The 14,931-nt window shown below is 36.0% G+C and overlaps 1 protein-coding gene across 3 annotated transcripts in view; it reads left to right on the top strand.

Moving 5' to 3' along the window:
• Positions 1 to 14,931, top strand: part of LOC127837682 (uncharacterized) — a 112,067-nt gene that overhangs the window by 94,642 nt on the left and 2,494 nt on the right. Inside the window, exons 1-2 of one of the 3 annotated variants that reach the window (XM_052364945.1) lie at positions 11,011 to 12,077; positions 12,375 to 12,508. The exons of the other annotated variants lie outside the window; for them this stretch is intronic. Of the exons in view, the coding sequence (XP_052220905.1) occupies positions 11,885 to 12,077; positions 12,375 to 12,508 (327 nt within the window). The 5' untranslated portion in view covers positions 11,011 to 11,884. Of the gene's footprint in view, positions 1 to 11,010; positions 12,078 to 12,374; positions 12,509 to 14,931 lie in introns of those variants that run through there. 3 annotated transcript variants of the gene reach the window in all.

Here is a 14,931-nt window from a genome sequence, read left to right as displayed (position 1 = left end):
ACCTCACAAGAGGGTTCGCTTCGGTTCGCGAACGTTCGCGGCGAACCGAGCGTTCAATAGCGAACGTTCGCTGTAACTGAACGCACTAAAGGTACACAGTTGATGAATAAAACATTGGACTTTCAAAAGGAAATGTTACTATTGAGAAATCTCTACTATTCCGTGCAGATTTGTTATAACGGCAAATCTGTCTAAGCTGTTTTTCACTAAGATTTCTTGCGATATTTATATCAAACGGGAACATGGACTGCCAATAGAATCGCGAATATTTTCATGTTCTATGAAACGCAAAACTTTCACCAACGTATAAATGTTTTACCTGTAGTGTTGAAAATCAAAATATGTATTATTGTTAAAATGAGCAGTTAAAATGGTTCAAGACATTTGATTTACTTTTAGTCTAATACTGGACAAGTTAATTAATGATTTGATTATCTATGTTATACGAATGATCGATTAACAAAAATGTTTTATTTAGCCAACAAAAATAAACTGTCTAAGGAAATAATATTAAAACGGTGCATTTCACAGGTTTGGAAGTATGTTTAATACTACGTTAGGTTTTAACAGCGAATCAAGTCTGCCTAGAACTAGACAATGTTGGCTTATTTCAAAACTGAGAAAATAGTTCTGGAAGAAATGTTCTTACTTTCAAATTCAAACAAAACCAATAATTTAAACTATGTTAAATTAATTGGACTTTTATACTTTCCTGATGTAAACATTTCTATTTGCCGATTAGGACTTAACAATCAAAGCGACTGCATATACGAAATATCAACCTCAAAATTACGCGTAAATGCCCATGTTGAAAAATCTATGTGTATATGTATCTTACACATTGAAGTATCACCCGAAGGTTTTAAATTGAAATCTGCATATGCGCGACCATATACACATCTTAGACCAGAATAAGTTTCCGCTACATTTCAGTGATAGTGCATTGGTCCACAGATCCCGGCTTCAAGGGCTTCCTGTGTCAGGGCCGGTTTGACCCACAGGTCTTTGCGACGATCGGAGGCCTGAGTACCCGGGGAGACGTCCCTATGACCACAACTGTGGTCAGGTAGGTAGCCACCTGCATTGATGAAGATCGCAAATCCACGCAAAGTTTTTCCGATTCTTTGTTCACCTATCAAATTTAAAGTAATCTACTTAGTAAATTTTCTGATTAGATGGCCGGGTCAAAACAATACACTAGGCAAAGGGATACGTTTCGTTTCGTCTAAAGGCCTTCATATGATTATGGGCGACTTTTGTCGGCGGCGCAAATTATAATATTAATCATTAGTTATATACCACGGCAGGCATAGTTTCGAACTCGATCTAGATATTATTGGCAGCAATATTCCGACCAAGCTTATTGAAAATACGGCAATAAGTATAGCCTCAAGACTGTTCACAAGGTTAAAGTTGACGATGCACGATGCACGACGCACGACGGACGACGCATAAATGGGATCTGATAAAGCCAAACTTTCAATAACATCCGATAAGAGGTGGGAAGGTGTCAATAAGAAAACGTATGGAAAATACAAGGCAAAAGACAAATCAATTCATATACTGATTTAACTGGTCTTATTTTCTCACAATCTGTCTACTAGTACGTTTACAATTTACATTTAACGAAAGCGACATACCAACTTTCGAACAAAAAACACGAAAGTTGGGAAACTTCTATAAAAATTGTTGACTTATAACTTAAGTAAATAAAAATAAAACTCATGACTTGTATAAATGTTGAAAAATATTTCACATATCTCAATTCGGAAAAGTCTGTTTAAAACAACCTTGTTAATTATTTTAATTCTGTCATCTTTTATTATTTGTATGTCATTTATACGATGCATTACTACATTTATCAATATTAGTTCAATCAATTTTAAAAGAAATGAAATATATAATGGTCCGCGATGCCCGATAAGCCCCATAAAATACCTCGCTCTGAGAGAAAAAAGACAAACTAAGAACCAAAACTATTGCAATGGTGTTCATACTCATTGTTATATTGAACATTGTGTTTAATGTATTTTCCGTATTAGATATATGACCGGTCACTTGCCTTACAGTGACCATACAAGCGGATAATGTGTCTAGAGTATAAATTTTCTTATATATCATCCATTTTGCCAAGCATTTGACTGAAATAAAAATAAATTTTGCTTAAAGGTAAAACCAAAAATCTTCTATTTATAAATTTATCGAAGTTGATTGTTATCATACTAATGGTTTTAGCAACATATTTATTTTATCTTAATATACGCTTTAAACGCACCTCAGGCACTCAAGGACCGAACAATAATTAATCGGTATACACTTTATTTTAGTTAGGATATGCCGCTGAAATTCACATAAATGTTGTTATTAAACACATAAACATTAACACGCACTCCAGAACCACTTAATATTTGCAAGGCATCTGATGTAACCCAGGCAGTATTCATAAAATTGTTGGCTCATTTAAAGTTATAAACAAAACAACACCGTACTTTTGTTAAGCTTCATTTCCAAATTCTTCTATAATTGTTTTAACGACGAACGAATGAATTAAATAAAAAAAATAAACGGTGAAAATACTTATTACGCAATAAAACTAGAAATTCTTATGTATCCTAATAAAAATACAACAAAAAAGTTGCTAAATTCAAACGTAGTTATATGGAATCTTTAAGAGTCACCTGTTTAGTGCTCACGTATGCTGTATGCATCAGCTATGATGCTCTGATCAATTTTGCAAAGAATAACAATTTAACAGAAGCCGCATAATGTGGATTAAGATTTAAAAGTATCTGTTTTGGCTGAGCATACATTATATCATCTAGTCTACTTAAAGACGACAGAGTTGGTATTTCTCACAGCAATTCGATTATCTCAACTGACCAGAATTTATTAGTATTTGTGAGATGCATTCTAAAGCTTTACTCTTCCATACTGATTTTCGCAAAAAGCGTGCCAAAAATGTCAAAAGCAGCCAAATTACGAAACCTTATCATGTACATAACGGAATCCTCTAGACTATTATTAACTTGTTACGTATGCACGCTTCGGGTCACTTGAGCGCAAATTTCACGTGATTTCCACTTCCGCGCATTTCAAAACAAAGGAGAACTACAACATGTGCAGCTGATTGCATAAAAACGATTTATCAGATCAGAGCGAATTCAATAAGGCCGATTTGTGGATATAAAACAAAAAGTGTTTTTATCAAGCTTGATGGACGTTTATTAAAATTTGTCGAGTAATATGCATAGGTATTGACAAAAATCAGGCTGCAAAAACATTAAAGTGCTATGTCCTGTCTGTTTGCTTGCCCCATTGTAAACGGGTATTAATTACAGGAGTATTCATCATTCATGCAAATGGCGTTGTAAACAATAATGCTATGGTCACGTGGTTTTACATGTGACCCGCGCGTGTTTTAACTAATATTATTTTTGTGCTAGAAAAGCCATATATTTGTCATGAATTTTGGCATTTCTTGACCGATTTCGATCATTTTTTAAACATCTGGCATAAATACAAACACATTTTGACACATAATCACTTTTTTGCAACATATAACAAAAATGGGAAAATAAACCAACATCAACTCGGGCGTCTTTAAATAGACACGCAGCGATTAAGGTGCTCATTTTTATTTTGGAGTTAAAGTTCCTGAAATTTAAAGTAGCACACTTTTCGTTGTCAATTAATACTATTTATTGATATAAAACATGAACCATGACACAGCATATCTTTGTTGAATTGTAAGTGGTTGCCAGTTGATCCTCGGCAGCAAATTACCTTACTATTATAATTTGTAATTACACGTATGGCCTTTTTAAAACAATTAGTTGGCATTAAATGTTTGTCATACACTGTATTGATATTGTTCGCAGGAGGCTTCACTTACCCAGAGAAATGTCGATTTGAAGAAATCCGTGGAGTTTGTCTGGACCGCACCCAGCTTCATAGCAGATCACAACACATCCGACTGCATAGTGTAAGTTATTGCATGCAGCAATAAGCTAATAAGTCGTAAACATATACTACATATAGCTAAATCTGGTTTTAAACAGAGGTTTATTTCATACTCCCCATTCTGATTTCAGCAACTGCACGTCGGTCTAAATCCAAATCACAGAAAATAAATCATGTTTCAACGAAAATGGTTTCTACAATATAGATTGCAATATTTTGTAAAAGATATATCTTCAAAGTTGGTTCAATAATTACATACATTAGCATTACATTATATTTTGTATGTACAATATATGATAGAAAGAAGTATATGCATATTTGTTATGGTAATATTATGATAACTATAAACGTAATTATTTGGAAGAAATATTATACAATATTAATGTTGTTTCATTACGAAATCACATGTTACAAATGTTAAACCAACATGGTGCGGTGTGGCACGCAGTAGTCATACGGCTACAATAAAGGTCAAACTCAAACTTTGACTTCAAAGTTAGGAATTTATTGTCTGTACCAATTATACAACTTAAGCATGTTTTTAAAAGCAATTTAATATGAATTGGCGAACATTTTTCAACTTTTTAAGTCGGAGTATATAGTTCATATAAGCTTTTTGTCTACTTTCGAGCTCAAGTTAAAAGGTAGCGATCAAAGGTCAAACCAAACGTATTTGCTTAATAATGCTTGTCAGCTTAATAACTTTACCGTTCATTAAATGATTTTGAAAAATATGCCACAAATGTAAAAACTACACACAAACTACACACAATACATCGGATGTTGTACGCGAAGACGAAAAGTCAAAATGAAACATTTATTGTTAAGGCTTAGGTCGTAGTCAAACTGATATGTGAGAGAACAATCACTACCAGTGATCGCTCTAGTTAGTCAAGGTTTTTTCTCTCGAAATCCGCATTAAATCAACAAATCATTTTTGAGTGTCTGCTGAATAGTACAGCTGTTGAGTTCTTACGCGAGCATCTGTCTATTTGTAGATGTACATTCGTTCAAAATATGAACACATTTTGGTTAAATGTAACGTCTGCACGGATTCAGTACTCCGGGGGCTGTCAGAATGTTACATCAAACCCCTCAGTGGCCACACTGACTGCTCTAACTTCCGGCGCCTCAGTAGCCACAACGTCAGCACTAACTTCCGGTACCTCAGTAGTCACAACGACAACACTAACTTCCGGTACCTCAGTAGCCACACCGACTCCACTAACTTCCGGTACCTCAGGAGCCACACCGACTTCACTTACCTCCGGTACCTTGGGTTGCCACACCGACTTCACTGACTTCCGGTTCCCCAGTTGACACATCGACTGCACACACTTCCGGTATCTCAGCAGCCACACCGAATGCGCTCACTTCCGGTACACAGGATACTGTGAACAGTAGCAGCTTAAGCAGCACCCGGTGTCCAGGCAACCTGGAAGAATGTAACCTTACGCCGGGGGTCGTGTTTAGCGGTGCGGCGGTTGGGATCGCATGCGTCGCATATTATACATGTATCATTAACGTGTTGATACTCTTTTATCAAAGATAGTATTATACAGCACGATTCATATTAACCGATAATTTGCTTCTATATTATATATTTAATATACAGTTTGAATATAAAATTGTTAAATTATTTAAACTATATTTTGTTAAGTGTGTGAATGATTATTTTTATTTTGTTTGGCGCTATAATAAAATGTTTCTACTGCTGTGCAGCTGAAGTTCGCATCGTTTTGGACGATGCTGACACAGCATCGTCCAAGGTATGATAACCATCAAAAAAAAATCACAATTGCGACCTATGCAAATGACCGAGCCAGTCTGATTGAGATAACTCGATTTTTCAGTTACTTCCCTTTTGCATTCGCCACTGCGTAGGAGATTGCTCGTCATTGATAACATTCTCCTAGCAGAGTTGTCGTTCGTGTTTCAACATTCAACAATGGCCGCCCCCATGAGAGTCTCGATTCAAAACTTTCTTATTGCATAAATTGGCTTGTTTCGCTATTTAGAAGCTGTCAATAAGGATATATGAATTATGTATTCACTAAATCTCCGCTTATGACAACAATAGTTGGAATTCGAAGGATATATACTCGATGTGAATTAAGGACTTTCTGGATCGTAACAGCTTGACACGGCAAAACTGGCATACTGGTATTTTTAGTTATCAATTTAAGTCGCATTGTGCTTTATAAATTGTATTCCAGCATTTTGCGACTTATTGCATGACTATGATACCCGATATCAACATTTCATCGGGGATTTGCAGATCACTAAGCTGTCCTGAAATTCAACATTGATTTCAAACTCTTTACTGGTTTGTACTCTTTCTTAGTGTTAGTACTTTTTATCATTTTAAAGTTTAATGAACTGTGTCTCAGTAAAAGAGACATTAAGGCAATTGTGGCCTGTTTGGATCTAGATCTGCCTGCAGTCGCATGAAAGCTGTTTGCTTAAAAGCGTTTTTTCTGACACAAACAAATAATTTAATTGGATACTGATTTGACTGCGCTTTTCCTGTGACCTGGCTAAAATAATAGAATTGTCATTAATCAAATTATTTATTTCGAACATTTATCTTTTTTTTTCTTGTCCCTCGGGATCAATGACTCCAGCACTTTCCTGTTGAGAATTAAATACTGCTAAAGGCGATGCTAGGGGGCGTGAGAGATGTTGCACCTTCCAGTATCGCTCGATTGTTCATTGTCGGCTCGGGTACTTCGTACATGTACACCGGGTACTCTTAAGTATACTTACATGTATCCCGGGTACGGTAAATATACTAAAATGTACCCGGGAAATTTAACCCTAAATCAGTCGTTGTCGACTATTTTTTTGTAATAATTATATATACACATTTATGTCAATTTTCTGTAGAATGGACTCTATATTATCGGAACACATACTCAAAAAGTATGTTGATGCAGTGTTTTTGAAGAGAAGTGTGTTTAAGATAATCGGTTGCGCGTTTTACGACATCGGATTTTGGGCGCGAATACAACTCTGGTATAGTCTAATATGGACCGAGTACAATTACGTTTATTTACCGTACTTGGGGTACATGTAAGTATACTTAGAGTACCCAGGGTACATGTAAGTATACTTAAGAGTACCCGGGGTACATGTAAGTAGTACCAGAGCCGACAATGACCAATCAAGCTCCATTATTCCTCATGAACCGACTCAAAAAACCGAGTCGGCAATATTTGACTTAATTTTTGGTTTGGTTGCTCTCGAGGGATCGACAATTTCAGAATCTTCCTAAAAGCCCTACGGGTTTGATCCCCAGAAGCGACATTGAAAACTAGCATACTTTGTTATCTAAAAGGCTGCTAAACCTGATAAACAATAATAATGTGAATTTTCGCTCACATGATGTTCATCAGTCATATTATATAAAAACTTACAGCAGTAGTAAACAACTGGACAATAATTAATGAACGCATCTTTCATTTGATACTTTGATTTTGACATGGCCTAGATTTAAATATGTGACTGGACTTTACCAGCACTCTTGTAACAGAGCTAAAGTTTAAATGTACCATTGAAGATCACCTAAATCCAGATTTGCTATTATAGACGTGTGGAAAGTTTTAAGGGTGTGACAAGTAAGCAAAAATTGGTCATCACCCAGAGGCCACAACTGATCTATGACTGTATTAAAACAAAAAAAATCAGTGCCTGATTTAGATTTTCTTAGATAGTTCAATAAAAACTTATTTCATAAGCCTGGTAACAGTTTCACGGTAATGCTACCAATGTGTCACACCAGGGCCTTGAATTTGAAATCTAGGACATGCATGGTCATTTCTTCATGAAATCAGGACACAATATTGTATTTTAAGTCCTTAATTGACCTGGCTATAGTTCTCAGATTCTTATAAGCTCAATCAGTGTATTTATATCATTATTTATGCTTTGTGTTTTGTAAACATATACACAATCATGCAGTTACATGATAGCAATAAATAATATCAAAGCTACACATACTATAAGGGTCATTGACAAAGCCTATGGTCAAAATGTGAACACATTGAGTGTAATCGCCCTCTCGTGCCAGCAAAAACAACACGTTGACAGGCTGTAATTTTTGACAGTACTTTCACTTTCATTTTGTGATATCAAACTATTAACAATTATGTGGCTGAGAAAAATATCGCCATTGCTTTTTATGCCCCCGATAGGCTGGCCTATATCAGTTGAACTGTTAGTCAGTCAGTCAGTCAGTCAGTGTGTCAGTCTGTCCGTCCGTCCAAAAACTTTAATGGCCATATCTTTTTCAATATTGGCGTGAATGCGTATCACATAGAGCTGCACATATTGATTGGTGAAAGGTCAAGGTCATCCTTCAAGGTCAAGGTCAAAGGTCAAATTTTGCAATATTGAAGATAGCAACTCCATATTCGGCATGCATGTGTATGTCATAGAGCTGCACATTTTGATTTGTGAAAGGTCAAGGTCATCCTTCAAGGTCAAAGGTAAAATATATGGCTTCAAAGCTGCGCAGCAGTGGCATTGTGTTTCACAAACACAGCTCTTGTTTAATATATTTTCTGCACATTTCTTCAAAAAAACTTACATCAATACACTATTTTCTTCGTTAATTCAATCATTCCTGACAGACGTGTGTACATATTTTGCTTACATTTTGACGCGCGTAGGTAGGACCGCATTACCGCTTCCGAAATGTGTATTCATACTATTGCCTTCGAGGAACTTATCTGATGTTTGACGGAAAGGGCCGAAAATGTGCAAAAGTGGGTCAAGTTCCCCACAGGTACTACTTTCCCGTTCCCCCATTTTTTTTAATGTACCTAAAATTTTTCGTACCCAATTTTTTTTCGTACCCAATTTTTTTTTCGTACCCATTTTTTTTTTCATCCCCAATTTTTTGTTCGTACCCAATTTCTTTTCGGTTCCAATTTTTCTGTTCCCAAATATTTTTTTGTACCTAAATTTGTTTTCATACCCAAATTTTTTTCGCAAAATTTTTGTACCAAATTTTTGGTTCGTACCAACATACACAATTGTGGTGATTGTGGTGATGTAGATAAACTTAACTTGATGCTTTTATATCCATCCTCTCAAAAGCATCGTCACACCAGTACTGTCAGTACTTTGAGTGTTTCAAGACATCGATATGAGCTTTTACTATGGTAAAAACAGTTTTAATTGCGGAAAGATTGTGCTTGTAAAACGTAAGTGATTCTTATTAAACTGTGAAGAGAAAAGTAACACACTTTATATTTCTATTTCTCCAAGATCCGTGCAAAGAATTGGCTGAGATAAAGCGTATTAACAGTAAGGGAAGGTCATCGCCGACACTAGTTTAACTTTTTCCTAATCTATTTATAAGTAATAACCTCAGACTATCAAATGACTACTTGTGCTGCGCGAAAATATCAAATGACAATGACGTAGCGCTGTACATTACTTAAACTACGGCGACCTAAGACTGCGTTTCTGGAAATTTCTGATTGTCGTAGTAAGGACGCCAATTACTTTTTTGGTAAAAATGCTTTTTTTCGCCTTCCCGTCACACCAGCGTCCTGGTTTATGGCGTTCTGCGCGTCCTCACGGCTTCCTTAATACGTCCGTAAAGACGCACTGGGGTCGCAGTAGGAACGCCTTAGTCGTAGTAGGGTCGCAATAGACGCCGTAAGGACGCAATGAAGTCGCAGTAAGGACGCCATAGTCGTTCTGAGGACGTAATAGACGTACAAAGGACGTACTAAAGTAACAATAAGGTAGCTTCTTATATATATTTAGAAATTCCGATAAACTTTCGGACGCAAAAAAAAACCATCGAACCTTTGGCGGCGTTTGATTTATTTCCAACCCCTACCCAACTACAACAATGTTAGTGACATTCAAACGACACAAAATAGTGAAGACCCATACTTAAACACTAAACTCCAGTTCGCTCTGATCCTCATAATCCGAATCTCTTGCACGCAACAATAAATGAACACAATACAAAGATGGATGCTTAGATAAGCAAATTATACATTTTTTTCTGGGATATTAAACTGATTAGTTTAATCCTAATTTTCCTTCCTATACAGTAGAACTCTCAAACGTTACAAAGAACAGACCGGGTTAGACAAATTCATTGCAAGCCGGACCCGGCAAGCAGTATAGACCGGACCATGTACACTAAGTTTGTAAAGTGCTCTGTAGTCAATCCGGAAATCATTATTTCGAACCCCAGCCAGGCCCTTTACATAATATATATACGTGCATTGTATCCATGATTCCTATTCAACTATTCAACTTGATCTCTTGTAACACCAAATAATATCAGCAACTCACACTCACACATACTCCTGACAAACAGTTCCATATACGATTAATTTCAACGTGTTCTGAATTATATTCTTCTCAACTTCCGAACTATTGAACTACAAAACTTTCTTATTATTATCTGTATTTGTCTTCGCTGTATTTCCTAAATTTTGATGCGCTTGAGATGCATAACATCATGGTTCGGAGGATCCACCCCTGATTGCAATCACGAAATATCATGACCGCGATATAAGTAGTAAAGTAATTCATTTACCTAAATATGCATAGTTTGGCGATCTTAAAACACGTTATTTACCTACCTTTTGTTTTCGCAACAAGTGTTTTATCTTTACGTTAAAAAGTGTTCTATTAAATCATATATTAGTCAATGTCTCTAATTTAAGATGCGTTATGTTAAATTTGTAATACAAAACCTACTGCCGACTTTAATGGTTTTTGTGACGCTAAAACGTTGTAGCTACAAATAAACATGTATTTCGTCAATATTCTTTATGCTGATTAAAATCATGCGAAACGTATACATCATGTTCAATACAACGTAATCAGCTTGGAAAGCGTGGACATTAACATATTATTGCAGAATTAATTGTGATCTTATATTTTGTTCAGCAAATCTAGAATGCATTACAAATATTTCCAACTTTTTCTTCAAATTAAAAACAAACTGGTAATGCCTTCAGTATTGATCTGTGACACGTACAGTTTGGTACATACATCTCCACTTTTAATCGGCTGTCTGAACACTGATAGGTTGATAATAAAATGGAGAATAATTTATTGACAGCTAGCATCATGTCAAAGCCAAAGAGATAACGTTGTCGAGAGTGGCACGTACAATGACGTAAAACTGTTTATGTATGATGTTGGGCATTTCTGATTATTGTTTGTCGCATTTGAAATGTTGTTTGTTTGTGACAATCCGTCTATCTCACACACGTCTAACGGTAAGCACCTATCCACAAACACCGCCTGCATGATTTAATTTGTTGTAACAAAAAGCAAACAACAATCGGACAAGAGCTTGCAAACGCTTTTAAAAATATAAGCGCCGGATTACCTTAATTAAGCGTCGCGTCCTTTATATCCTGTACTCAGACGCAATCAACCGAACTCGATGCAATACTAAGGTGTGAATATCCTTTCAAATTAAACGCTTTTCCATTATAAAACAAAACGGAATGCGGTGAAACTTCTTTAAATAAGAAGACTAAGTCGTTAGCATAGGGTCACGCAGCAGGGTGTAATACATCCGTTTCAATCCATCAAAAGGGTGTTAACATTATAATCGTTACGAAACTCATTCCCACATAAGAAGCGATTACAGCAACATTAAAAACATAGGAAAACAACCATATGCACTTACTTTTGTTGTACTTAATCAACATTAAATTGATAAAGAAACGGGTGTGAGTGAAACGAATTTAAACATTACATTTTTATTTTATTTTAATACTACGTACTTTTTCTGTTATTGATTACGTCACGACTCTTCTACTAGCATTACAGTGTACATTGAATTGATAAAGCAAGGTGTGTCAGTGAAACGATTTGGAATGTAAATTCCTTGGATTAGTTTTTACCTTTTAATGCTACGTGCATATTGTCGGTTATGGATCACGTACAGACATTTCTACTGGTACTACATTGTATTGCGGTTGTTGTGTTCGGAGCCAGTACAGGAGCCCGCCAGTCTGCCTGTGTCGACATGTACCCGCAACACGGCAGCACGTCCCAGACCGGACCACCTCCAGGCGCCATCAAGCTGTCAGCAGACACATTCAGCTGTTCAACAAACATATCAGGTAGTACACGCTTATTGATATTTTTCGGTTCACTCGGTAGTTGTCGGCTCTGGTTACTCTTAGGTATACTATAAAGTACCTGTGTACGGAAAATATGCTACACATGATCCCGGAATATGGCCGGGAGCCTTCATGTGTATTTTCCGTACCCGGGGAAGATTGTTATATACTTGAGATTACCCGGGGCACTTTTAAATAGGCATGGAGCCGAAAACGACCAAACTAGTTATAGTTGATAATGATTATTAAAGCAAGCATGTAAAATGTTAGTAAAAAGGTACAACGTTGACATTTCAGTGATATTGCAGTGGTTCGCAGAGCAGGGCTTCAAGGGTTTCCTATGTCAGGCCCGACTTGACCCAAAGGTCTTCGCGACGGTTGGACGCCTGAGTGCCCGGGGAGCCGTCCTTTTGACCAACAAATGTGGTCAGGTACGTATCCACCTGCTTTGAGAAAGATCGCAAATCCACGTAAATCAGCGCATAATGTTGCCGATTCTTTGTTCACTTATCAAATTTAAAGTTAACGACCTAGTAAAATTTCTGTTATTGCTTTATTAAATGGCCGGGTAAAAACAATACACTTGTAGTCGGCTGTCTTAAAAGTGATACATTTCGTCTCGTCTAAAAGGCTTCATATAATAATGAGTGACGTTTTACGGCGGCGCATTTTATAATATTATTCATCAGTTATTTACCCCGGCAGACATAATTTCAAACTCGATCTAGATATCATTGGGATCAATATTCCAAACAAGCGCATGAAAATATTGCAATAACTAAAGCATCAAGATTGTTCACAAGGCTAAAGTCGACGGTGCACGACGCACGGTGGACCACGCACAAAAGGAAGCTAATAATGCAAAACTTTCAATAAAATCCGATTTGAGGTGGGTAGAAAAATAATCAGAAAAAGTATGGAAAATACACTGCAACAGACGAATCAATTCATATACCGGTTAAACTGGTCTTATTTTCTCACAATCTGTCTACTAGTACGTTTACAATTTACATTGAGCGAAAGCGATATAAAAACTTTCCAACAAAAGAACACGAACGTTGGGAAACTTCTTTGAACATTGTTGGCTTAGAATTTAAGTAAATAAAAATAAAACTCATAACTTGTATAACCAGATGTTGTTAAATATTTCACACATCTCAGTTTGGAAAAGTTAAAAAAAAAAACATTGTTAATTATTTTAATTCTGTCATCTTCTATTATTAGTATGTAATTTTTACGATGCATTACTGAATTTATCAATATTTGTTCAATCAATTTCCCCATCAACTGCCTCGCTCAGAGAGAAAAAAAGACAAACGAAGAACAAAAACTATTGCACTGAAATATGGTGTTCATACTCATTGTTATATTGAATGTTGTGCTGAACGTATTGTCCGTTATGAGATATTTGACCCGTCACTTGCCTTAAAGCGACCATTACTTAGTCTAGCGGATAATGTGTCCATAGTATACATTTCCTTATAAATCATCCATTTTGCCAAGCATTTAACTGAAATAAAAATCAGTTTTGCTTAAAGGTTAGACCAAAGTTCTTCTATCTATCAATTTATCGAAGTTAATTGTTATTATGCTAATGCCTTTAGCAACATATTTATTTTTTATCTTAATATACGCTTAAACGCACCTCAGGTACTTAAGGACCGCACAATAAATAATAGGTATACACTTTATTTCAGTTAGGCTATGCCGCTGAAATTCGCATAAATGTTGTTATTAAACACATAAACATTAACATGCACTCCAGACCCACTTAATATTTGCAATGCATCTGATGTACCCCAGTATTCATACAATTGTTGGCTCATTTGAAGTTATAAACAAGACAACACCGTACTTTTGTTAAGCTTCATTTCCAAGCTATTATATAATAATTTTAACGACGACCTAATGAATTAAATAAATAATTAAACGGTGAAAATACGTATTACGCAATAAAACTAGAAATCCTTATGTACCCTAATAAATTGAACAAAAACAGTTGCTAAATTCAAACGTAGTTATATGGGATCTTCAAGAATCACCTGTTTAGTGCTCACGTATGTTATATGCATCAACTTGGATTCTCTGATCAATTTTGCAAAGAATAACAATTTAACAGAAGCCGCATTATGGGGATTAAGATTTCAAAGTATCTGTTTGGGCTGAGAATATATTATTTCATCTAGTCTACTAAAACAGACCCATAACGAATCAACTCTGATTCTGTGATCAAGTTTGCAAAGAATAACAATTTAAAAGAAGCCAAATAAAGTGGATTAAGATTTCAAAGTATCTGTTTTGGCTGAGCATGCATTATTTCATCTAGTCTACTTAAAGCCGCCAGAGTTGATATTTCTCACAACAATGCGGTTATCTCAACTTACCAGAATGGATCAGTATTCGTGAGATACATTCTAAAGCTTAGCTCTTCCATACTGATTTTCGCAAAAATTTTGCCAAAAGATGCCAAAGGCATCAACAATACGAAACCTAATCATGTACATAACGGAATCCTCAAGACTTTTATTAACCTGTGATGTATGCACGCTTCGGGCCACGTGAGCGCCCATTTCACGTGATTTCCACGTCCGCGCATTTCAAAACAAAGACGAACTACTAAATAACACAAGTAATTTTCAAACGAATTAGTCTACAGATAGCCCAAGCAAAGTGATTATAAAACATGTTTTTGTCTTAATGGATAAACGAGGATCATTGTGCATTGAATATCATGTTCGTAAAAAGTCAGAATGCAAGCTGATTGCATAAAAACGATTTCTCAGATCAGAGCGAATTCAATTAGGCCGATTTGTGGATAGAAACCAAAAGGTGTTTTATCAAGCTTGATGAAAGA

This window comes from Dreissena polymorpha, chromosome 7 (assembly GCF_020536995.1).
Source record: "Dreissena polymorpha isolate Duluth1 chromosome 7, UMN_Dpol_1.0, whole genome shotgun sequence".
Classification (NCBI taxonomy): domain Eukaryota; kingdom Metazoa; phylum Mollusca; class Bivalvia; order Myida; family Dreissenidae; genus Dreissena; species Dreissena polymorpha.
This window is presented reverse-complemented; position numbering and strand designations above follow the sequence as displayed.